At 41.2% G+C, this 26,719-nt stretch overlaps 1 protein-coding gene across 1 annotated transcript in view; it reads left to right on the forward strand.

The window, feature by feature from the left end:
- Nucleotides 1–26,719, forward strand: part of ADAMTS12 (ADAM metallopeptidase with thrombospondin type 1 motif 12) — a 152,883-nt gene that overhangs the window by 77,023 nt on the left and 49,141 nt on the right. Inside the window, exons 4-12 of the mRNA XM_057431155.1 lie at nt 4,142–4,338; nt 10,358–10,441; nt 12,104–12,228; nt 13,567–13,716; nt 16,451–16,594; nt 17,276–17,420; nt 22,056–22,148; nt 22,338–22,483; nt 23,316–23,485. Of these exons, the coding sequence (XP_057287138.1) occupies nt 4,142–4,338; nt 10,358–10,441; nt 12,104–12,228; nt 13,567–13,716; nt 16,451–16,594; nt 17,276–17,420; nt 22,056–22,148; nt 22,338–22,483; nt 23,316–23,485 (1,254 nt within the window). The remainder of the gene's footprint in view (nt 1–4,141; nt 4,339–10,357; nt 10,442–12,103; nt 12,229–13,566; nt 13,717–16,450; nt 16,595–17,275; nt 17,421–22,055; nt 22,149–22,337; nt 22,484–23,315; nt 23,486–26,719) is intronic.

A 26,719-nucleotide genomic window follows, 5' to 3' on the forward strand; every position in this document is an offset into this window, starting at 1 on the left:
TCCAGAGGAGGCCACGAGCCTGATCAGGGGACTGGAGCACCTCCCGTATGAAGACAGGCTGAGGAAGTTGGGGCTGTTCAGCCTGGAGAAGAGAAGGCTGTGTGGAGACCTCATAGCAGCCTTCCAGTATCTGAAGGGGGCTATAAGAATGCTGGGGATGGACTCTTCATTAGGGACTGTAGTGACAGGACAAGGGTCACAGGTTAAAACTTAAACAGGGGAAGTTTTGATTGGATCTAAGGAGGAAGTTCTTTCCTGTAAGGGTGGTGAGGCACTGGAATGGGTTGCCCAAGGAAGTTGTGAATGCTCCATCCCTGGCAGTGTTCAAGGTGAGGTTGGACAGAGCCTTGGGTGGCATGGTTTAGTGTGAGGTGTCCCTGCCTGTGGCAGGGGGTTGGAGCTAGATGATCTTAAGGACCTTTCCAACCCTAACTATTCTAATTCTATAAAAATGTCATCTGCACAATTTCTCTTGGTTATGCAGTGATATAGCTGTATATCACATATGACTCATGCAACATTGTATGTGACTTGTTTGGATGAATCAAGTTTTCTAATAAAAGCTTCACATCTGCAAAATTATCTCCCATGACAGATAGAAACTTGCTTTCTGAGTATTTTCATGCAATTTGGTAGGTGAAACTCTTGGCAACCTTATTTTTATTAAGTCTTAGACCATGCTGGACATACTTTCAGCACTACCTTCATTTTTATTCCAAGGACTGGAGTTTGCTGTGCTCAGCATTTATGATGGAAGAGCATGGGGAGGCAAGCTGTTTCAGACAGTACTGTGTGTTACTAGGTCTCAGATCAACCATCACTCACCCCTTGGGTATTCCTGAACTGGTGGGCTCCTAGTCAAGATTTCCATTCCTGGAAAAGAAGGTGCCTGGAATTTCTCAGCAAATCTGCAATCACTTTCAACACTTTTCTAATCTAAGGTAAAAGCAAGGTGATGGTATTTTACCCCAGAATGAAAAGCTTAACAGAGACAATTATCATTTGAAGAAGCAAAAGCATTAGAACCATACTGTATAGCTGCATGTACGTTAGTGTAGTTCCTAGAAGTTCTTCCTCTCTGCTTCATCTAACTAAGAAAGCTGCCAGGAGACCAGCAGGGATCCAGGCCTCAGATGACACCCTTCCAGGTTAGATCCCTGCACTGGAGGGGATCAGTTGCTGAGCCCTGCAGAGTTTTGTCTGCAGAATCCCTTTGCTACCTGGCATTGATTTTCACAACTTAAATCTGTTCTGAGATTTTCTTGTAGTGCATAGCCTCATGCTCAACCAGCACTTCAAACTTTTTCCTGAGAGTTGTTCAGTGTACGGCTTCAAACATTTTTACCTCCAGTGCTATCACCTGTCTAGACAATAAACAAAACTCTTTGCTAGATGTGAATACAAAGCCTGACAGCTTGTCTCATATTTTATTTGACCGTAAACAAATCACTTAACCACAGTCTGAACAGATTTTTTTTGTTTAAATAGCTGTGGAGAAGGTTTTTCTCAGCACAAACCCCTTAAAAATGTAGATACTGAGAAGTGTGCTTTATGAAAAAAAGGATGCTGAAAACCATGTGTCCTGGTTTCAGCTGAATCCAGGTCACCATGCAAATGTAGAAGAGGGACTGATGAATGCAGCTCATAAATAGCCCCTCATAGAGGTGGCTATTGCAGTAACTGAACAAAGATTGAGGTATACAGCAGGAGTGATGCTGTAGACCGGGTTAGTAGGGTTAGGGCAGAGGTTGTAACAGTCATAATCCATCTCCCTTCTCTTGAAACAAAACCGCTTTGACTCTAAACAAACAAAACCAAATAAACACCCACTTTCTTTGTCTTTACTCACAAATTATAATCTTTCTTGTAGGCAACAAGCTATTTTTCCATGCAGCTAATTCTTCAATACTAAGATACAAAAATGAATGCCTTCCTTTGAGTCTCTTGGCTTGGTGGGAAGGCACCTTTCTTTATTAACTTTTTTTGACTTACATATCTACAGGACAGTCTCTTTGTGTGGATGCACAGGATGACACTGACAAGTGATTTTGGTTGGTAATCACAAGGGAAACTCATATGCACGGGTTCTTTTTTGCACAGTCTTTTTTATCACAGTTCATGAATAGTAAAAGTTACCAACTTTTATGTTTACTGAATATTTTTTTTACATTTATTCACACTTGTCTTACATTCCATTATTATTTGCCTTGCCAAGCAGGTCAAAAGTTCTATGGTTCTTTGTACTTCACTAGAAGTACTTAAGCATCTTTTAAAATGCAGATGCCCGTTCTTGCAAAAAGAAGTCTATGCACAGCTATATTTATTTATTTACTATATTCTAAATCAACAATATAGAATAGATGTTATTCTTCATATTATATTACTTCAGGTTTGTTACAGTGTCCTGATCCAGGGAGATACTGGTTTCCAGTATTAGGATGAACCTGTCTGGGGTAATTTTGTAGGGTTTTGTGCTTCCTGGTGGCATGTGCCTGGTGCTGGTTGAAATCCTGAACTGGTGCTGCAACGCAGTGCTAACTGGTCACAGTATGTATCAACTAATGGAGCTGCTGTCTACTACACACTTGTGCACTGTGGTTCAGTTTTAAGTGTGTGATGTGCCTGCTGTAGTTTTGATTATTAATGTGACATATTTCAATTTTACATGTAATACGTTATCAGTGCCAGCATTTCTTTCTCTAGGCACCTTTCAGATGACCTCGGAGAACTCATTTCTAAAAATCTTGCATCTTCCTTTGGTATCTTGACTTATTGCATATGTGCAATCACCTTTTACACTGAGAGATATATCATATACATCATTAATAGTCCAGTGGTACTACATTTTGTAGAAATGCAAGATGCCGTGATAAATTCTGGCTGCATCTAAGTCTTTGAAAGGGCGAACAGTGCATTCATTACAAAGGTGTAACAGGTCTTCCCCTGGGGTGAGCACAAGATTTGGGACCCAGCTGCCAGGTCATCCATTCTTTAAAGAAAGTGGTCTGTGTAGAGCAACAGTTAGTGCTGGGACTTGGAGGGGTGGAGGTAATGCTGGACATCCTTCCTCTGCCACAGCACTGGGGGTTATGCTGAACAGGCTGAAAGCACTTGGAGGTAGGCGCTGTCTTTCTGGTGTGCAGATGTGCCCCATCTGGAATAAGGACATCCTCTTTCATGAGTGAGAAGCAAAAGGACTACTGCAATATTTGTAATAGCAACAAGGAAGGATGCTCCTCATCAGTCCTAGGACTGGGGGAATCCCAGCACTGTAGAAGTATTTCTTTGGCTTCTGGGTTGGAAAAATGCCACCAGTTGCTGTCAAACTGGCATCTCTTCATTTCTTTCTCAGGCCTAATGGTATTTACATCCCCAGTACTTCCCTGGTAATACAACTGGCGTTCAAACCTACAATGAGTGGAGGGTAGTTATCCCCACAATGCAAGGTTGATAGCAACTCTACAGAGCAAAGACTTCTTCCTGAAAAGCATTAGCTGCACAAATCCCAAAATTATAGTGGAAGCACTGTCTTCTCTGTTAATCAGACAGGATGGCAGCCCCTGAGAAGTCTATGGTTTGTTTGCCTGGTTAGTATTTAGATGACACCTACTGGTGAAGTATCCCTATTCTTGAGGCATATTTTCCATGCACCGAACAAACTAATCTTGGATGTGCCACATCACTGGCCTTAATGTGCCATTCTGCTGAGAATAAGAGCTGCTCATGGAGAAAGCATATCCTTTATCGTAACTATGAACTGGTGTCATTGGAAAGCTTAAAGCCAGACCACAGAATAGAAATTGCTTGAAAATGACATCCCCAATTTAATATTTTCTTAGCTTGGTTCTGTCTTGTACCTTAATCCCTGGCATTTGAGTAGAGATAACTTCTGCATGTGTATTTAATCCATCTAGGGGTGTGTATTCAGAACACTGCTGGATAGGGCCCTTAGCAAGCTGCTGTCGCTTTGGAGTTAGCTTTGCTGTGTGTCAGGTAGGTGGCAGCCAGAAGTCCCTTCCAACATATATCAATCCTTCTGTGGTTCTGTGATGCTACCATTCCATCTGCAAGTGTTACAGCTGTACACTTCAAATCAAGCTTGAAAATATTTTGAAGTCAGCATTGCTTCTTATTCTTCCAGATACCCTCAGCTTTCTCAAACAGCAGCAGCATCAGAGGGAGAGATGGGAACAAAATCATATGGCTGCCAAAAAGGTTTCTCGGCGCTCTGTCAGCAAGGAACGATGGGTGGAGACACTTGTAGTTGCAGACAGTAAGATGGTTGAGTATCATGGAAGTGACCATGTGGAGTCATACATCCTCACTATAATGAATATGGTATGTACAGTATTTCCTTTTTTTTTGATAGATAAATGAAGCAAATTTTAGCTTATGTTACTGATCTCCTTGAAAGAAGTCTGTAACATCGTTCACTGAAAGAAATGTAATATAGTTCATATATGTTCATTGAAACTTTGAATTTTAAAGCATTCTTTACTTTATATCTTGCATAGGCATAATTTTCCTTCAGAGTTTAAGTGAGAGAAGTTTCAATAGCTATAAATGCTAGCACTAGATTTCTTTCCATTGAAATTCTCTGTCTGCCCTGATGAATGCTCATTGGCGATCTCAGGTTGGTAGCTAGAGCAAGAGAGAGAAATTCTTTCCCATGTCTGTGGGTGAGAAAAGCATGTAGCAGCCTATTGGAAATCTTACAAACTTATCAAGAACTAAAATATCAGTGTGCTACTGTTTTGGTCACAAATACAAACAACACAAGCTATTATGAAGAAAGTTAACTCTATCCCTGTTAAAACCAGTACAACTATTTTTCCAGGTGAGTGTCTGCCTATAATACAAAAGTTTAACTTTCAGTGTTTTCCTTTGTGGCAAGTTTCAAAATCATTAATAGGAAAAAGCAATAGCATTTCGTAGGACTGCCTACAGGTACATCTTCTGTTAATATCTATATCATACTGGATATTGACCATGAAGAGTCTGTTGAGGATGACTTTTGTGTCATTATCATAGTATGTGTGTAATATATATATGAAATTAATCACAGTATAATTCTAGCCATGGTAACCTGTCTGTCCATTACTTTATACAGTATGTTTCCTGATTCCCATAGGGGAAATGTGTGGAATAAACCCCTGTCATCAGATTCAAGAAAAAACAAGCCTTACCATCTTCTCTGAAGTTCGTACCTGAAATACTAGGATTACTCACAATGATTCAATTTTCAGTTTATTACCTTGAAAAAGACCCATATCCAAACCAGACTTTTGGAAATACAATTTCCAGTTGATTTTGGTAATTTCTCCGTTGTGACCCAAACACAATCAGTTTTGTCCATACATATCTCTTGTGATAGCTCACATAGAGATAGATTACTACTATTTTCTGTTCCGAATCCTTTTCCTCCTGTCTAATTCAACACTGTGATGGTGTTTATGGCATTTGAGTCAGATGTTTTTTTAGTTCATTTCTTGCTCTTTTCTAATGTTGACATTTTTTTTAATGGATTCATTCTCTTTGCTTTTGTTCTTATCATCCTTTTCTGTGCTGTGAAAACAGAAGAGTGTCCATAATTTGACTGATTTCTCTTTGCCTAATACTGAATATTTTTTGATTTTTTTGTGGCAAGAGCTGATTCTTATTAAATCGTAGGATCATAGAACGGTTTGGATTGGAAAAGACCTTAAAATCATCTAATTCCAGCTATCCTGCTGTGGGCAGGGATGCCTCACACTAGACCATGTCACCCACGGCTCTGTCCCACCTGGCCTTGAACACTGCCAGGGATGGAGCATTTACCACTGCCTTGGGCAGCCGTTCCAGTGCCTCACTACCCTCACAGTAAAGAACTTTTTCCTGTATCCTATCTCCTAACTATATCAGGTTAGGTATAACTAACTTGAACTTCCCCCTGTTTGAGTTTAAACCCATTACCCCTTGTCCTGTCGCTATAGTCCCTAATGAAGAGTCCCTCTTCGGCATCCTTATAAGCCCGCCTCAGATACTGGAAGGCTGCTATAAGGTCTCCACACAGCCTTCTCTTCACCAGGCTGAACAGCCCCAAATTTCTCAGCCTCTCTTCATACGGGAGGTGCTCCAGCCCCCGGATCATCCTTGTGGTCTCCTCTGGACTTGTTCCAACAGCTCCATGTCCTTCTTAGGTTGAGGACACAAGGACTTCTCCAAGTCAGGTCTCACAAGAGCAGAATAGAGGGGCAGGATCACCTCTTTCAACCTGCTGGTCACACTCCTTTTGATGCAGCCCAGGGTACAGTTGGTTTTCTGGGCTGTGAGCTCACACTGAAATCAGCTCAAATTCAGTTTCTCATCAGCCAACATTCCCTAGTCCTTCTCATTGGGGCTACTCTGAATCTCTTGTCCACCCAATCTGTAGCTGTGCCTAAGATTGCTCTGACCCAGGTGTAGCACCTTGCATTTGGCTTGGTTGAATTTCATTACGTTGGCATTGGCCCACCTCTTAAGTGTGTCAAGGTCCCTCTGAATGTCATCTCTTCCCTCCAGCTTCTTGACTACATCACACAGTTTGGTGTCATTGGCAAACATGCTGAGGGCACATCAGTCCAACTGTCATAGAATCATAGAATAGTTAGGGTTGGAAAGGGCCTTAAGATCATCAAGTTCCAGCCCCCCTGCCACAGGCAGGGACACCTCCCACTAAACCATGTCACCAAAGGCTCTGTCCAACCTGGCCTTGAACACCACCAGGGATGGAGCATTCACAACTTCCTTGGGCAACCCATTCCAGTGCCTCACCACCCTTACAGGAAAGAACTTCTTCCTTATATCCAATCTAAACTTCCCCTGTTTAAGTTTTAACCTGTGACCCCTTGTCCTGTCACTACAGTCCCTAATGAAGAGTCCATCCCCAGCATTCTTATAGCCCCCTTCAGATACTGGAAGGCTGCTATGAGGTCTCCACACAGCCTTCTCTTCTTCAGGCTGAACAGCCCCAACTTTCTCAGCCTATCTTCAAATGGGAGGTGCTTCAGTCCCCTGATCATCCTCGTGGCCTCCTCTGGACTTGTTCCAACAGTTCCATGCCCTTTTTATGTTGAGGACACCAGAACTGCACACAATACTCCAAGTGAGGTCTCACAAGAGCAGAGTAGAGGGGCAGGATCACCTCCTTCGACCTGCTAGTCACGCTCCTTTTGATGCAGCCCAGGATACAATTGATTTCTGGGCTGCAAGTGCACGCTGCCGGTTCATGTTCATTTTCTCATCCACCAACACCCCCAAGTCCTTCTCCACAGGGCTGCTCTGAATCTCTTCTCTGCCCAACCTGTAGCTGTGCCTGGGATTGCTCCGACCCAGCTGTAGGACCTTGCCCTTGGCATGGTTAAACTTCATGAGGTTGGCATCAGGCCACCTTACAAGCATGTCAAGGTCCCTCTGGATGGCATTCCTTCCCTCCAGGGTATCAACTGAACCACACAGCTTGGTGTCATCGGCAAACTTGCTGAGGGCGCACTCAATCCCACTGTCCATGTCAGCGACAAAGATGTTGAACAAGACCGGTCCCAACACCAATCCCTGAGGGACACCACTCGTTACTGGTCTCCAGCTGGACATTGAGCCATTGACCACAACTCTTTGTGCGGCCATCCAGGCAGTTCTTTATCCACCAAGTGGTCCATCCATCAAACTGATGTCTCTCCAATTTAGAGACAAGGATGTTCTGTGGGACAGTGTTGAATGCTTTGCACAAGTCCAGGTAGATGACATCAACTGCTCTACCCCTGTCCATCAGTTCTGTAGCCCCATCATAGAAGGCCACCAAATTGGTCAGGCAGGATTTCCCCTTAGTGAAGCCATGCTGGCTGTCACCAAGCACCTTGTTGTTTTTCATGTGCCTTAGCATGCCTTCCAGGAGAATCTGCTCCAAGATTTTGGCAGGCACAGAGGTGAGACTGACTGGTCTGTAGTTCCCTGGGTCATCCATTTTCCCCTTCTTGAAAATGGGGATTATATTTCCCCTTTTCCAGTCGTCGGGAACTTCACCTGACTGCCATGATTTCTCAAATATGATGGCCAGTGGCTTAGCAACTTCATTTGCCAGCTCCTTCAGGCCCCACGGATGGATCTCATCAGGACCCATGGACTTGTGCACGTTCAGGTTGTTAAGAGGGTCTCGAACCAGATCCTCTCCTACACTGGGCGTAGGGTCTTCATTCTCACAGCCCCTGCCTCTGCCTTCCAAGACTTGGGTGGTATGGTCAGAGCATTTGCTGATGAAAAATGAGGCAAAGAAGTCATTAGGAAAATCAGCCTTTTCCATGTCCAGGGTCACCAGTTCTCCTGATAGCTTCCAGAGAGGGCTCACGTTGTCCCTAGTCTGTCTTTTATTTGCAATGTAACTGTAGAATCCCTTCCTGTTATCCTTAACATCCCTAGCCAAGTTTAATTCTAACTTGTCCTTAGCCTTCCTAACCTGTCCCTAGCATCCTGGACAACATCCCTGTACTCTTCCCAGGCCACCTGTTCTTGCTTCCACCTTTTGTAGGCCTCTTTTTTCCCCTCAAAGTCTCTTCAGCAGCTCCTTATCCATCCAAGGAGGTCTCCTGGCCCTCCTGCTGCACTTCCTTCAGGTTGGGATGCAACACTCCTGAGATTGTAGTAGGTGACCCTTGAATATCAATCAACAATCTTAGGCCCCCCTGCCCTCTAGGGCTATATCCCATGAAACCTTACTAAGCAGGCTCCTGAAGAGGCCAAAGTCTGCCCCCTTGAAGTCCAGGGCAGTGAGCTTGCTGCACGCTCTTCTCACTGTCCTGGGGATCTCAAATTCAACCATCTCATGATTGCTACATCCAAGGCTGCCCTGGAGTGTCACATTTCCAACCAGCCCTTCCCTGTTGGTGAGCATGAGGTCAAGCGTGGCACCTCTCCTTGCCGGCTCCTCTGTTACTTGCAGAAGGAAGTTGTCTCCACACAGTCGAAGAACCTCCTGGATTACTTGTGCCAGGCTGTACTGTCCCTCCAACAGATATCAGGGTGGTTGAAGTTGCCCATGAGAACAAGGGCCTGTGAGTGTGAGGCTGTTCCTATCTGTCTATAGAGTGCCTCATCCACAGAGTCCTCTTGGTCAGGCAGTCTGTAACAGATCCCCACAGTAATGTCCCCTGTAGCTGTTCTCCCTTTAACCCTGACCCACAGACTCTCTGTTAACTGCTCCCTCTCCCCAGACAAAGTACCATACTCTCCAGCCTATCCCTAACATAAATGGCAACTTCCCCTCCCCACCTGCCGGGCCTGTCTTTTCTACTGAGCCTGTAGCCTTCCATCCCAACACTCCAGTCGTAGGAGCCATCCCACCATGTTTCTGTGATGCCTATTATATCATATCCCCATAGACATGCACACATCTCTAATTCCTCTTGTTTGTTCCCCATACTACAGGTGCTTTTACAGAGGCATCTGAGCTGAGCTCCAAATGAAGCCGGCTCATTGGCTGGAGCGGCTGGAATATCTCTACATTGCTCTGAGCATTTATTATAGGTGCTGGCAACTGACTGGGTGTGTTGGGATGGAATGATGCCCCCCTCCCCCAATACATCTAGTTTAAAGCCTCCTTTGACCAGTCTGGCAAGCCTCCTACCAAAACTGCTCTTCCCCTTCATTGTCAGACCAGCTCCACCAGCCCGACTAGACCTGGCCTACAGACTTGGGTCCCGTGTTCAAGACACCCAAACCCCTGACTATGACACCACTGTTCTAACCATTTATTAACCTGGCCAATCCACCTAGCCTTTTTAAGGTCCTCCCCTTTATCCTGGAGAATTGACAAAAAGACTGAGCTCCAGAGCCCCTAACCACCTCTCCCAAGGCTCTGTAATCCTTCTTAATGTTCTCCAGGCTACTGCTGTCTGAATCACTAGCACTGTCCATGTCTCTGACAAAAAAATCAAAACAGAATAATTTGATATGCTGATTTTTTTGCACCCAGAGTGAACCTCTCTCCATCAGTGTTACATGACTCTACATGTTACATTCTTTTCTGCAGATGCTTTTTGAGAGCTCTGAGGTTCTTGGAATGGAAATGAACATAAATAATCTTGCATGTGCTTTTGGTCTTTAGCTTAATAACTTTTGCCAAATCCTTTATCATAACTCATTTGGCAGAGCTGCCCTTTGCAGTTGTTCTAACATGTACTGCGTTTCAGTAAATGATCAGTGAAGTGTATTGAGAATTTAAAAACCAAAACAGCACCTCCACATCAAGACAAGCAGTGTGCTTGAAGTAAATGTATTTTGTCTCTAAAGTCCTGTTCTGCTATAGAGGAATCAGTTAATCTAATACCTCCTGGCTCTGGCACAGGTCACAGGGTTGTTCCACAATCCAAGCATTGGCAATGCAATTCACATTGTGCTGGTTCGGCTCATTCTCTTTGAGGAGGAAGAGGTAAGGTTTTCATTTTCTTCAAAATGTCACATATCGTCAGACTTGGGACTTCAGTGCATTGAGCTGCAGTTGTAAAGAAGAGTTTGTTTGCTTGAAATAATGTGTTAATTTGACTGTTCTATAATCTTTGGCAGAACAAATTCTAAAACCAGACTTTGCTGGATAGCAAAGTATTTAGCTGATGACTTAAGGTATTTCTGCATAAAATCACCAAGGAAAATGTAAATAGAACAAGCAAATTAGGAATGGGAAAATGGAATCTCCCCAGTTTCAGAAGAAGACGGGATGCCAAGGAAGGCCAAATGAGGAACAGAAATCATGCATCATCACTCAGAATCTAATTACCTAGCATTACCTAGCATTACCTGAAATGTATGCTAGAGTATTTGCAGGTCTCTGAAGAAGTGAATTTATCATTGTGCAGCTCAAACATTTTCCTTTTTAGATCTTCTAAAAAAAAAACCCAAACCTTAATAGGTGCTAATTGCTGTAAAGTAGTTATATGTTGGTAGTTTCTGATGTCTCTCATTCACAAATATGTTGTTACATGCTTAAGTAAATGCTGATTGTCATAATTTTATATATTAAAAAAAAAAACAACAACTCTGCATGACATAAGTAGGTCTGACTGCAGGAACACGTTAAGGGAATTTTTCTCCATGGCTTATGTTTTGTCAGCACAAGCCAGAATCTCCTAAAGGCAGTGAATGAAGCCATGGGGCCAGGCAGTCTCTTCTGAAATAAATTATTAGTATAGAGGCTATCCTTGTATCCCTTATTGTAAGAGTATGTGGGCCAAAACCTGTAGTTCGCATCTTAACAGGACAGTTAGAACCTGAAGTCCATGATGACATCCAGTTAAGTTTAGTTGCGAAATTTCTGTGGCTGTTTTGATAATAAACCATGGATTGAGCAGGACAGTGTTGGAAGCAGCACGGTTGCATATATTTCAAGATTTAGTTTTATATTGCCCAGAAATTACTATCTAGTAACAATGTTATTGAGATAGTTAGTAAAAATTTTATTTAAATAGACTAAACTGAGACAAAGTGAATGCCTAAGACCAGAAATGAGAAAAATATGTGTTTAAATGAATTTATTTTGCATACTTTGTATTTCAGAAGCAATTTCAGTAACTTGCATGTATAATATATAATGATGAGGAAGAAACATCTATGACTGCATTGCAAATGACTCTTGGGAACTGAAAAACACTGTAAATGAAATAGACCCTTGGAAGCGTAATTGTTCCCTGAGCATAACATTTTTCACATAACACTGAGACAAACTAGAGCATGAAGTCCAATACTAAGTAGTCTTTACCTTCTCTATAGATGAAAACTTGCTTTCAAGAGAATATAAAACATTTTTTTGACAGTTTCAGTTCAGTGCTGGATCACTGGAAGATCACTTACCAATAAGTATGTACATTTCTGCATTTAGTTTTTCCTTTAGCTGCACCAACTATAAACACATCAACATTTTAACTTAATATTCAATATGTTAGATAAATAGATTTTATTGCTCCTAGTGATGGCTCTATCTTCAGGCAAAAGCATAAGGGCATTTCAGAGATTACCCAGCTTCACAGCTAACATCGCTGACATGTTACTGCAGTGCAGCATGGTGTTTACAATAATGTTTTCCTTCATTTCCCATTAGCAAGGCTTGAAGATAGTTCACCATGCTGATAAGACACTAGCTAGTTTCTGCAAATGGCAGAAGAGTGTCAATCCCAAAAGTGACATCAACCCTACACACCATGACGTGGCTGTCCTTCTAACCAGGTATGACAGCAGTTCAGTGCCTGTGACTGTCTATTGTTTAGCTGCATTTTTATGGTGATGATATTGTTTGGATAGGCTCATTACATCATTTAGTTCATCCTGCATAGAACCCAGTAAAGTGGTCTAATGAAGACATGCTGTTTCAAAAATACAGTGGTAATGCAAAAAATAACCTAGTGTGAGTGTGCCTGACACTCATACAGGCAGAAAATGAGAGTTACAAAAACATGTGGTTAAAGTTAGACCTGCTGTACTTTTTAAAGGGATTGTTTTTAATTTGTTTTCGAAGTACATATAACACTTTATGTATACACGTGGGTGTTTTATTGGTGATGCATTTTAGTCAGGAAATAGATCTGTATGTCCCGAGAGATTAGCAATTTGCAGACCTCAAGTAATTTTCCCCACTTGCTCATATCTCATTTTGTGCTTAGTCACTTCTCTGTTCTTCTTTGAGGCAATATACCAAAACAACATAGCATGTAGATGAAGAACTCCATAACGACAAATCCTAAAGCCATATACAGGTGCAGCTCAGAATTGAAGATTATCTTGCAAACACACTGCCATTATTTTTAAGCAATAAAGTGTATGATTTTTAAATACTATCTCTGTATTTAAGAAGACACATTTTTTTCCATATGAACGAGGGAGGAACAGCACGCTTGAAGTTTATGTTTGAGATTACACAGGGAGTTTGTGGAAGAACATGAAACAGAACTGCAAATCATAGAAATGGATGCAATCTGCACACAACTGAGAGAAAAGACTGAGAAGAATGAGAGAAAAGACTGAGTCTAAGGCTTGCAAGAAAAAAAGTCCTAAGTTAAAGTCTGTCAGGCAAAAAAAACAACCCATCACAAAAATAAAATCCCTCAAGTGGTGCAGTAAAGAAAAGAGTCAACAAATCTTAAAATAAGAATGCGATAAAGAAGTCTCATGATGATGCATGGTTTACCTCTACAAATAAACAGGCTTCAAGCAGTTCATGTGAATGAAGCTGAGAGGTATGGTGAGTTTAATAAACCATGCCTCAAAACACTGAAGGCTTTAAAACTTTTTCTTATGTGAGTTGACAATGAAGATATGTATTTAGGCAGTGCAGCAACATAATAGTGGCTGCATGTTATAGCAGTATACTGTGATAGTAGCAGAAAAACTGCATATTTTTGTTGCATATATTTGCAAATATATTTGCAAATACGTTAACATCATACTTTGCTTAAAATGCCAGTTAGCACTAATACAGTATAAGATAGAGACTTACCACCTAGTGTAACTGATGCTCTCCAGTTGATTTTAAGCTCTTCTAATGGCATGTCTCTTTTGTGATTCTAGAAAGGACATCTGTGCTGGCATGAATCGTCCATGTGAAACCTTAGGTTTATCTCATCTGTCAGGCATGTGTCAACCTCACAGAAGCTGTAACATTAATGAAGATTCTGGCCTACCTTTGGCTTTTACTATTGCTCATGAACTTGGACACAGGTATAGTTGAAGTTGAAGGGGGGATGGATGGCTAGCTGAGTTTAATTTATTATATGTTTGTTAATAGTCAAATTGTCAGACAGAAACAAAAGAAGGAGTAAGTTAATGTCTCTGTTACTCAATTCAAAACTGTGTTTGCTTTCTCTAGGCAAAGGAATAAGGAAGAGATTCTTAAGCCACTGACCTTTGTTTGTATCTACAACTATCCAGTCTGCTCCTTTTAACAGAGTCTGCTAGGGCAGTACATCAGGATGAAATATTAAAGCTACAAAGAAGCATGACTTAATCATGCTGATTTTTCCAAACATATACTGAATTACTATGCAATTACTTTAGATGATCTCCAAATCAATCCAAGTAATTTAAAGCATACCTGTTTCCTTAAATCAAGGCATTTCAACATTGCAGATTAGCTAGAAACCATTTTCAATTCAAGCAGTGAAACCTCACAGAAATGTCAACTATCTTTGTTCTCCTTTCTGACCTACAAATAAAGTCACTTTTGGGCATTTCTTAATAACTGGTGTCTTCTGCATATTAATATTGCAGTCATGGATACACTTGGGTCAAGTGAACTGAAGTTCCAGGGCATTTAGTTTCAGACACAGCTAAGCTCTTTATTATTGGATATTTGCTTGAACTAGGTGTCTCAGTATTTCAAATTTCTGGGGTATTTTTGATGGTGAGTTGGTTTATTCACCTCAACTGAAAATAATCTGATTTTTGAATCTCTTTTGAAACGGAGGTGTTTTCCTTAGGGCAGAGTATTATTTTATGGATACTCTGGCTAGAGTTCTTCTCAGCTGGACCGTGTTGCTTGGCTAGGTAACAAGTTCATTGCTGTATCTACAATCACATTACTTGTGTAGTGCACCCAGCCACCAATCAGGATGAAATCTGTATGTGCTAATTGTATCTTAACAATAATAATCATCATCTCTTTATCATTGTCATCTGATACAAAGATTACTCAAGTATTGATCCTATCAGCCATTAATTGGCCTTTTTTTATTCAACTTCTCTATCACCAGAAAGGAAGTAGTGTAAGTACATAACATTGAAATCATTACAATTGGATCTGGATGCTTTGGGCTTAGTTACCTGGTCCCCAACCCTGTTGTTGACAGAAGGATTTTCCCATTAACAGCCATAGTCAGAAGACACTTCTTCCCATAGAGCTATGTGCGATCCTCTCCTAGTCTAGCCTGAGTGGCTGATAACTCACAGCTGTGGATGCTGTGAGACAGAGTGTTACTGTACTCACCTTTGTGGGAGTGAAGCAGGGCCTTGCCTGAAAGAGCTGTCTCCGCAAAGAAAACTGAATACTGTAGGGTTTGTTATTAACATGGAACCATTCTTGCCACAAGCTAGATTAAAAAGTTCAGGTGTGGACAATAAATGTCACTAAGAACAGATGAATGAAAAATGAGAAAAAAAGCAATGTATCCATTCCTTAGATGAATGTCAACTCTCACCCATACTATCCCTCTAGACTTCTGCAGCCTCCTGTGTCAACTGTGTCAACTCGCTTTTACATCTCAGACCCATTAATGGAGTTGATTATGTCTGAAATCATGCCCTGCTTTTGGAACATTTGGGTCATTTTATAATTACATTTTCTAGAAACATAGTCTTAATTGATTTGAGCTCTGGTCCATGACTGAATCAAATTCTGAATCAGTTTTCACTGCGGTTTCACACAAGAGCTTACACACCTTCAGATGTTAACAGTATAGGAGTCAACCTCCTCATATATCAGTATCTTTGCATATTATTATTTCAGATAATTTCCTTCACAATGAGGTGATGTGAAGGCATTTATGTTTGGTAAGTTGAATCCCACCCAAAGTTTTATATATTTATGATTTTTACAAGCTGTTGAATAGCAAGATTTCTTAATAAGTCAAGAGAAACTGGAGAGAACCTGCTGTGGAGATCAGTTTGTAAGGCACAGGTTGAGAAAGCTAAGTAGGAAGGAGTAGGGGTTTGACGCAAACTCATTTGAATGTTCAGCAATTTTGAAAGCAATAGAATCGTAGAATAGTTCGGGTTGAAGGGGACCTTCAAAGGTCATCTGCTGCAACTCCCCCTGCAATGAGCAGGGATATCTTCTTCATCTACATCAGGTGAACAAGAACCACATCCAGCCTGGCCTTAAATGTCTCCAGGGATAGCATATCTACAACATCCTTTTCCAGTGTTTTACATGTATTCATTTTAATTCATTGTAAAGAATTGTATACTCACATCCAGCCAATAGCTCTATTTCAGTCTATAAAAAGAGATATAAAAAACCCAAGCGATAGAGGCATGATTATAAGGCACTGTAAGACAGAATGTGACAAAGCCTGGTCTTGGTTAAAGTGGTACAAGTCTGAAATAATTGGGATCCAAAAGCTAGGAAGCACTTTTCGCTTTAGCAGCTTTAATAGAACTTTGAGGTTTAAGCTGTGATTCCCAGCCCAACTGTTCAATAGTGTTTTGTGTACCTTAAAAATTCCCTTCAGTATAGTCTTTCACAGTCTGTTCTGTATTTTGCACTGTACATAACATATATTTGAAAGCTTTGTTGGAGGGAGTGTAGATTTTTTGGTAGGTTTTTAGCAAAAAGGTATCTACATCTCACCACAGTAGAAAACAACTCCAGTGTATTTTTAAGCACAGTGTGGAACCCATAGGTAGGTGCTGTGGTACAGCCAATCAGGTAGAATTACTAAATGTTGTTTTTTCTCAGCTTTGGCATCCAGCATGATGGAAAAGAGAATGACTGTGAGCCTATTGGAAAGCGCCCGTATATTATGTCCCGACAGTTGCAGTATGATCCTACTCCACTTACCTGGTCACAGTGCAGCAAGGAATACATCACACGTTTCCTAGAGTGAGTGATCAGGTTGTAGCATTTGCCTGAAATGAATACAGCCGTGTATGAGATGTTTATGTGGAATTTAAAGTAAATCCTCTATTATTACACTACTAAATTTGTCTTTTTGCAGTGTGCTTGAGTTAATTTGTATGGAAGGAATGCCCCAGGCTTATTGTTCATTTAGCATTTGGGAAAAGCTCCATTATATTCTTGTTTTTGGAAGTGAACTTGAGTCTTGTCACATTGGCTCCAGTTTGGTGCAACCTGCTTTCTGCAGCTGTCAGGAAGAAAGAAGCCTTTCCATCAAGGACTCTGATGGAAAATCACAGGCCTTGCATTTGCCAAAATGAGATGTGTTGACTTCCATAACCTGTTCAAATTCATTATGATTTTCTTTGAAAGAGCAGCAATATGATATAACTTTAACCAGAATTTTGGAGTACTCTGAAGCCACTCCGCAAACTATAATGACCTTGTGATACTTCCCCTTTGACAAGCTATAGTTTGCCTTTGTAAACCCTCCCTTACTAGATATTTGTTAGCAGCATTTCAACATAACTTAGCTGGAATTTGGAAGTATTATTTCCAAAGGCCATGTGTGAAATTACCATTAAGAATTAGAAGTTGAAAGTCTGTAATGAAATGTCTAAAAGCTGTGGTTGCAGGGTTCTTTTAATATGCAATTTTGTCTTTTAGTCGCGGGTGGGGATTCTGTCTAGATGATATCCCCCAAAAAGAAGTTTTAAAGTCCCCAATCATTGCTCCTGGAGTGATTTATGATGTGCATCACCAGTGCCAGCTTCAGTATGGTTCTAATGCTACTTTCTGTGAAGATGTAGATGTAAGTGCTCTATGTTTTTTTTTTATTCTCCTAATAAGAACTTATGCTTCTTGAGCAGCATGGAAGTGCAGTTAGTTAGTGAACCTCAATTGCTGACTACAAATGTGCATGTTCAGAGTCTCATGGGCTAGGTGTGTAGTGCAGGCATTGCCTAACACTGTTTTTCAGAGTCTGGAAGTGAGTTGTACTGTTTGCCTTGTCTTTTGCAAGACCTTTACTGGATCTCACCCCGTATCTATTGTTAAATGTCCTTCAGCACTGGAGTAGTTTTGTTTTTAAACCTGTGATACTGATCTTGAGTAAACTTTCAATGCAGCTTAACTCCCATTTTAAATGGTGCTTCAAACTTGTAGCTTACAGCTGATCAAATGATTCTGGAAACAAATCTTCAGTTCCAGCAAACATTTTCTGAAGAAATCAGGGTTGTGCTCTCTCCCCATACATCCTGTTTTTGAAGACTCTTGGTGATCTAACTAGTTAAAGGGAATTTCAGTCCACAGATATTGAAGAATCTTTATATTCCCATCAAACATCAGATTTTTTTTTATGTGGAAATGTGTCATTTACAAGATACCCTAGGGTTTGTTTCACAGCACAGCTAAACAGTGTTGTGTGGAGTTGGAGGAGAGTGGTAAAGTCACAGCAGCACAACTCCCTACAGGAGCTAGGAACTACTGTGGAGTAACAGGTTATAGTCGTTTAGGTGCAGTAGTATAGTGTTTTGACTGTACCTAGCATGTTCAGAGCCATTTGGCTCCATACAACATTTTTCTACTTAGAACAGAAGAAGCCATGGTTTCAAGTCTAGTCTAGCTAAGCGATCACTAATTTTCACTGTGTTTTGGTCAGTAGTGTGCAGCAAACATTGCAGATAGCATCCATCTTGCTCACTCTGTTTAACACGGCTGTGGCAGAAGTGGCATTATGGCTATTGGCAATGCTGGAGTGTTTTTAGGCAAAGTATTGTGCTCATCTGTGGATTGGAGACTGCTGACAGTGACTGTTTATTTCATTCAGATAATCATTCATATCCTCGTCTACCCTTCTATTAGGGAGATTATCTCTGATTAATCTTCTCAGCCTTAATAGATAATGTGATTACCAGTGTTGAACTGCATCTACTGATTCTGAAGCAGGTATTGAAAGATTGCTTTCATTACCTGCTGTTCCAGTTTCCTCAGTTACTATAATTTGTCTATTGGTAAAGATAGAAAATTAAAGTATAATTTTGCAGTATTGGTTCATTCTGTGTCTCCTTGGGTTTGAACCTAGCAGGCGTTTGCATTCAACATCTCCTGAATAACCAATTTTACAGCTAGACATATGTCAGAAAATTAATTGGTATAATCTTATTTTGCATTTCACTGGAATGACTGTTTTGCAAGTAGCTGCGCTGGCAGGAAAAGGAGTTGTGAATAGTATAGTCTGCCTGGCATGTTGAGTGAACAATCTAGTCATTTTGTCTAAGAGGTCTGACTGTCTTTTACCTTTTGACTGTTACTTAACACTTGCTCACTGACCAGGCTATGTCTGACATTAGAATTTGATCCACAGATTCTTTTTGAGAGAAAAATCTGCATTTAGGTGAACATGCCTCAGGGTTCAGTGACTTCACTTAGCAAAGACTAAGATTTATAATTCAGGTAGTGATTTCCATGAACCATTTAGGTAGTAAGTCCTCTAAGCACTTAAAGACTGTCCCTGAAATAAGGAAAAGAAAAGCAGAATACAGATTCAGGGGAGGAATTTTCCAAGTGGTAGGTATATCCATAGTTTCCTATCAGACAGGCTGTAGGAGCTCAGAATCCTTATGTAATTGCCCTCTCTTTATCTCCAAAACTTCCACTGACTTCAGTGAAGCTGTTTGGGGTTTTGGACCCTACTGTCTTTCAGTCACAGACCCTGATCTCATAGATTGAGTGGAAAGTGTATACAGTACTGCTGATAATAAAAATCACTTGCCTTTCAGTAAGTCCATGGTAGAGTCATGAATTTCTGGCTGTTGCCTCCAAGAGCATACCGTAAGCAGTACTTTTCCTTGCACTGTTATTATTCCAGTATTGTGGAAAAAAGCTCTGGTGCATGGAGATCAATATGGAAAATTCTTGCAAAGCTAAAAAATTTCTTCTGTGAACCCTTGACATTGAAATCTATGAATAGACTTCATAAAAATTTATCTGTCAGTGGAAAGCTGTGTTTGGCTTCAGTGCCTTTTTGTGGTATCTGAAGCACAGTGTAGGAGTACACTTTACACACTTGTCCTGGGTTCATCAGTAGCAGTCATTTTTCTCCTTAGTAGCTGGTGCAGTGCTGTGGTTTTGACTTTCAGCCTGGGAACAGCTCTGATAACACCAATGTTTTTAGCTGTTACTCAGTAATGTTTACTTTGACCAAGGACTTTCTGAGTCTCATGCTCTGCTAGGGAGGAGGGGAAGCCGGGAGGAAGCAGAGACAGGACACCTGGCCCAAACTGACCAAAGAGGTATCCATAACACAGCACGTTATGCCCAGCATAGAAACTGGGGGCAGTTAGCTGGAAGGGCTATATCACTGCTCGGGTCGGGCTGGGTATCGGTTGGCAGGTGGAGAGCAGTTGCATTCTCTTCCCTTGTTATTTCCCTTATCATTATCATTATTGGTGGTAGCAGTAGTGGTTTGTGTTATACCTTAGTTACCAAACTGTTCTTATCTCAACTCGTGGGAGTTAACATTCTTTTGATTATCCTCCCCATCCCTCCCGCAGCTGGGGGAGGAAGGTGGGGACTGAGTGAACGGCTGCGTGGTTTCTGGGTTGCCAGCTGGGCTTAAACCATGACAACACTAAACCCACAAAACATAATAAAAAAGCACTCTACATACAAGAGTAAAATAAAGAATTAATTTCATAATGAAAGAAAATTAATTAGGCAGAACACTTGGTTAGCCTTAAGAACCTGACGATAATGGCTTCACAAAGAGTTGTAAGTAATACTACTCTTGAACTGTAAATAGGGGACTGCAAAACAACCTTTGACCAATACATTGTCCAAAAGCTAAATGAGCCAAGATTCAGTGCCCCCAGACATTGTATTCCAACTGGAGTTTTGGAGTGCTTTGAAATGTTCTTTGTATCAAGTTTTTTTCCAGTGTTCTAGATGAAAACCAGGGTTAACACAGAATGCAGAAAGTTAATAAAAGGTATCTCGCTCAAAACAGACTGTGCCTAAGCTTAGCTATTTTAAATAGAAACAAATCATTTTTCTATTTTTAAACAGAAGCAGTCATTCAAGTTTCACATTTCACACTCAGACAGATGTTACTGCTAGCTCATTGGGGATGGATTTTTTGCAAGTGCACAGTTTCTATGTTGGCTCCCATACCTAGCATGTTGCTTGCTGTGAGAATACCAGTGGAAACTGCTACTGGGATCTGCTGGTGGCGTCCTTCTTACCAGATCCTTTCTCGGATGACATGTACAGCTCCCCCTGCTTCACAGATAGAAGCTGCCAGCTCTGTCCTCTCTGCAGTGCTGAACTCTTCATTTCAAACAGCCTCAGCTGAGACCTTGCCCAGAGCTCCATGGCTTTTGCTTCTGTTATTCCCAATGGGACTGCAGTCTCTCTGACAGCCCTGATTTCTCCAGCTTTTCACACAAAGCTCATTCAGGAGTTTCTAAGCATGCAGGGCTGCTGTGTGCCAATCAAAAGAGAAGCTGGTATGCGTGTGAACTGAGGAGGGGGGACTAGCCCTTGATGTGTGCCCTCACTCTGTAGAGAATTGTTTTAATTGAGTGAGAAGACTTGCTATGAGGTAGCTGTAATGTTTATTTGCCCTTCTAGATCTTTTGAATCTCAGGAGTTTCTGTCCCTTCAGTGGAGTTGACCACAGCACCTGCAGCAGCAGCTGAAATGCGGTGCATTACTGCATTAAACTGGCATCAGTGTCTGAGTAACTTAATATGCAATCATTCACTAACCAGAGCCTTTGCTCCACCCAGCCCACCAGGCTTTTTTCTCTTCCAGGTAGCTTGGACTGCTTCTTTTAGATCATTCCTTAGCCATCTGTTTGGCTGATGATTTAAGACACCTGTGTTTTGATCTATTTTCCCTCATTTAGTTTTGGGACCTCCATGAATATTAACCTAGCTGTTGTACTTGGAGATATGACTTTGTGTTTATTTTCCCGGCTGGCTTCTCTAAACTTCTTTGGTTTCACTCTATGTTTTCAGGTAGACAGCAATGCAAATTTGAAGATTGTACTCGTTAGTACTCATCAAATGAAAATCATAAACTCTGTTCATCTTTGCTATAAGCAGTAGTGCCCAAACTTTGCAAAGCCATTTTTCCTGTGTGGAGCTGGGACCTGAGCAGCCAATGGGAAAAATACTTGAACTCACATAGCTCGAGTAAAACGTAATTCACTTGGTAGAAAGTGTTTACCATTTTGTATTTGTTAAGTAGTTTCTCCTTGTACACTAACGAGGAGTAGCTAAATCTGGTCCTAACTTTTGTGGAAAACCCTGAACATTTGCTTTTGAAATTACATTCTTTACAAGGCTTTCTGAACAGATGTATAAAACTACGGAAGGCTTTTGAAAATCTTGGCCATAGGGGTTCAGCTTTGCTTCAGACTGCTGCAGTTTTCTTTCTTTTCCAGAACCTTTGCCAGACACTGTGGTGCTCGGTAAAAGGCTCCTGCCGCTCCAAACTGGATGCAGCTGCAGATGGAACTCGGTGCGGAGAGAACAAGGTGACAGTTCTGCTGCCTACAAAAGGGTGGTGGAGGATCCATCAGTAGCTCTGCTATTGTTCAGTGTGAAAGAGGAGCATCATGTGACATCTCACTTAAATTTTCAACCCTGAAATAACAAATCATTCACAATAACATTTTCCTGCAATAATGATCTTAGGCTGTTTGTCCTTCCTCTTCTCTCTTCAGTGGTGCTTTTCTGGTGAGTGCATTACAGTAGGCAAGACTCCTGAAGCAGTCCATGGCGGATGGGGTGTTTGGTCATCCTGGTCCCATTGCACAAGGACATGTGGGGCAGGAGTTCAGAGTGCAGAGAGACCCTGCGATAACCCAGAGTAAGCTGAGTGCACAATCTTTTCTTACTTTTCATTCAAGATCTTTGAGACACTTATGACATTGGAAGCTCTTGTGTGAAATGGTTATCAGCAGGTGACACAGCAAGACAGACCCTGAACACCTCTCATTCCCTTACCTGTGTGAAACTCATTAACCTCATCTTATATTCTTTAATCCTTAGCCTCCATGGAGCTTATTTCTACACAAAATTAAAAAAGCCCTAAAACTGTTATTTAATCTTCAGGCTTTGCAGAAATAATAGAAATGTTGCTTTAATAATACCACTGTGAATAAACAAATGGCTTGAAACACTGGGTGAGAGCAATAACTAGTGATCTGTTCAGAGGGAAATCAAGGAGTCAACTGTTCACGTTCTGTTCTAGTCATCAGCTTTGTTCAGACAGGAGTTGATAGCTACAGAACTTGAAAGGCAGAATTTTCTAATACATATCTAAGTTCATGAAGACCCTACATATAATTTTCAGAAATCACTAAAGAGGGTGCCTAACAGCAAAAATCACCTGGCTTTTCTAGAACTATCAAGCATTCTTGAAAATACGGTGTTTTGGGGAAGTTAATTTGATAGGTTAATTTGTTGTAAGCTCAGCCACGCAGTTCTTTAGGCTCAGCACTTCTTTGTTATGCAGGTTTTTTCTGAATCTCTGTGCTCCATACTGATGTGTTTGGGTACTTGAACATGTGAGTGGTATCTCTGTCCTGCCAAGGATTCAGATTCACCTTGTTATCCCACTGGAACCTGAATGACATTGCTCTTTTAAAACTATTTTTAACCCATAATCTCGTGTTGCAGTCTGAATGTTCCTTTTCTAGGCCACAATTTGGAGGGGACTACTGCACTGGAGAAAGGAAACGCTATCGCATGTGTAACATCAGCCCCTGCCGAAAAGACTTGCCAACCTTTCGTCAGATGCAGTGCAGTGAATTTGATACAGTTCCCTACCAGAATGAATTCTACCACTGGGTTCCCATTTATAACACAGGTATGAAGCTACAAATCTTCTAATATCTTGCATAAAAAGGCAGATTTACAGACCTGTGAGAAACCCCTACAAGGGCAAGAAGTCACTGAACTACAAGTCTTTTAATTGATCAGAGAGAAAAATCTGGTGTGCCTCCATATGCAGGTGTGCCTTTTGTGTATACACAAAGGCAGGTATTCTCCACACACAGCTGTTCTAGCAAAGCTGTGGTAATAATGGCTGTGATTGTAACTAGCCTAGTTCCTGTAAGGATATTGCACTAAGGAAAGCCATGAATAAAATGCTTCCTGCACACTGGTAGGCATGTCTATTATGGTGTGTCCATGCCATATTTCAAAAAGAGCCAATTTGAGCTTTACAGATAAACCGTTTATCTTTAAAATGCTGCATTGTTGAGCCTAATTTCATCTGGAACATCCTAGGTTTTGGTGACCTTTTGCAAAAATCTGTCAGATACCACAGAAATGTATTTTTCTCTGACTTAAAAAGCTTTTTGACTATTTTTACCTGTTTTCTTGGCAGCCAGAATTTCAGTCTAGAGTTACACGTCTCCCTCATGATCTGTGAGGTCCTTCATGTAAGAACTTCATTCTTACATTCCATTAACAACTTTTGAAGTGTTTTCTTGCTGCTAAACTCCTAACTTTCAAAAATCCTGGCTTCCTCAGGTAGGCAAGTCTTTCTGGGAACTCTCATCTAAGCCAAATCTTGTGCTGATCCTTCACCTGATATCATCATTGTATGATTGAGGGTGGGTGAGCACACTGTTTCCAGTCATGTTGAGCCAGTGTTAACTACTGCACTGAAATACACCCAAGAGTTTTTCAACCCGTTTCAGTTTCAGATTTTCTGTCATCTTCACTTGGTTGCTAAAAGGCTTCTGGTCAAAAAGCTCCAGAAGTAAGGTCCTAAAACAGTGCTCTCTTTGTGAGATGGAGCAGTTTGAGCCTTCCTTGTGTTTGTCTTGTGTTGCCACCACCCATCACCCCCCCCCCCCAAAAAAAAAAGAAAATACATGATGTTTCAGGGCTCTGGAGACTTATCACCATGTCTAGCAAATGTGTACCGACCTGTCTCAGTGTACACAAGCTTCCCTTACTTTTCCTTTTATCTGGTGCAATCCTATTTCAAAGACTTTTCACATCACTCACACTTTTCCCTCCACCCGTTCCTTTTTCCCAGGATCAACTTCACTCCTAATTTCTCTGCCTTCTTCCTCTGAGTGGTGCTGGGGGCTAGGGAATGGAAATAGTGGTCAGTTCATCACACATTGTCTCTGCTGCTCCTTCCTCCTCAGGGAAGGATTTCTCACACTCTTCCCCCGCTCCAGTGCGGGGTCCCTCCCATGGCATATGGCCACCTGTGAACTTTTCCAATGTGAATCCTTCCCATAGGCTGCAGTTCTTCACAAACTGCTCCAGCCTGGCTCCCTCCATGGGGTATATCCTTCAGGAACAGACTGCTCCAGCATGGGTCCCTTCAGTGGCATGCAGTCCTTCAGGAGCAGACTGCTCCAGCATGGATCCCTTCCATGGGATGCAGTCCTTGAGGAACAGACTGTGTGGAAGCATCTAGTTGAGGAGGTGAAACCCATAGCTAAACATTTTGTGACATTTTAGACATTCTGTGTTCCTTCATCCTGCTGGAAAAACAGTAAATTTTCTAGATGGTCACAGTTCTTTCTCCTGGCTTTAATTTCTTAGCTTACATGAGCCAGTTCTAATGAGTGTCATGTAATTAAACACTGTAATAATGTCCTTTTCCTGTTGGGTACATTGTACCTTCACTAGAGGACAAAGACTTTTTTTCAAAAATAGCTTATGAGGCAAGATACAACAGGCAGCTTTAACAAACAACCTAGAAGAAAATCAGTAGATGCCATCTTGCTGTTAACCAAGACTAACTATATTTAAGGTTCCAATTGAGATTTTTTTTCTTCTGTTTTCAGTGAATTTGGACCTGTTGAGGAATTTGCGTACTCTTATTGTGGATTAGCTGTGGAGCACAGAAAGCTGTGTGCTCCAGCTGGAGCACCTGATTAATCCCAAGGAGTCTTCAGGTGAAGGGCACTTCCAAGCAAAGATGGCTAAAGCAACCAGCACCTCTGACCAGGATATTTTCTGAATTGTGACCCCACACTTATTTATTTCATACCATTTGACAAATTACGCTCACTTGAATCTGATAGCTTCTTAGTGCTTAACTTCCAAATACTAAGTATGAGTCCTACACTGAATCATGTATCTTTCTTCTCTCAGTCAGTGTCAGGATCATCTCCTATACTGACAGATAGGAGTTATGCTGTGTTTTGTATTTCATATTTCTTCCAATATTTGTCTGTATATCAAGTAAGATGTTTACTGATACAGTCACAGGGGCTGAGCTAACATCAGGAGATAATGTTTTACTGTCAACTGGTTTGAAAGTAAACTTCCTTTTGGAGATCCAAGCTTGATTAAAGTGATAAAGTAGCTTTGACTCAGTTTTTTCCCTTGTTTTGTATGTGTTTGGTAGTTTTATTTTCTAATATTCTTTGGTTTGGATTTCCTCAGCCAGTTTTGCATTCTCAAGAGGTGAGAATTTGAAGAGAAGAGGGCCACTTCTTTTCTTCCTTGTGAATTAGGAAAAAAATATTGAATCCTTATCTTCTGCTGGCAGGCACATCCTTCTCAGTCAGGTTAAGCTGAATCCTTCCTGCAGGTGAACTCATGGGAGTCAACTGTGAGGGAAAGAAATTTAAAGTGGGAAGTGAATATGTTCCTTCCTATTTATCTTCATGTTGTTCAGTTTACACTTGGTGAATCTGAACTCCATTGTAATGTACAGGGGGGAAAAAACCCACATGCTTGAATTCTAGGATTTGTACTCAGCTTTGCTGGTTTGCTTCCTCAGTCCCATTCTGATTACAGTGACTTACCTAGTCACTGGGCACTTACAGGAGTTGTGTCTTGGGATTCCATGACATCTGGGTTTCTTCTATCTGTTAGAGGATTGATCTTGAATCTGTTCAGATCTGCAGCATAATCTTGGTGCAGGATATGGGCACTACAGATAAAAAACAGGATGTAATTTTTTAGCCTGCTGAGTGTTGGTGGCACCTCAGCTAAAATCTTATGTCCAGCTAGGAGCAACACTGCTGGAAGCATTCAGCCAAGCTGGAGGAGGTTTACAGCAAAGCAACATGGAAGTCCAGTTATTTGAAAAATACAGATTGAGAAAAACAAGTTTTGCTCT

Source organism: Pezoporus wallicus, unplaced genomic scaffold (assembly GCF_028554395.1).
Source record: "Pezoporus wallicus isolate ANWC-B61680 ecotype Strahan unplaced genomic scaffold, APGP_CSIRO_Pwel_v1 contig_8692, whole genome shotgun sequence".
In the NCBI taxonomy this organism is placed as follows: domain Eukaryota; kingdom Metazoa; phylum Chordata; class Aves; order Psittaciformes; family Psittacidae; genus Pezoporus; species Pezoporus wallicus.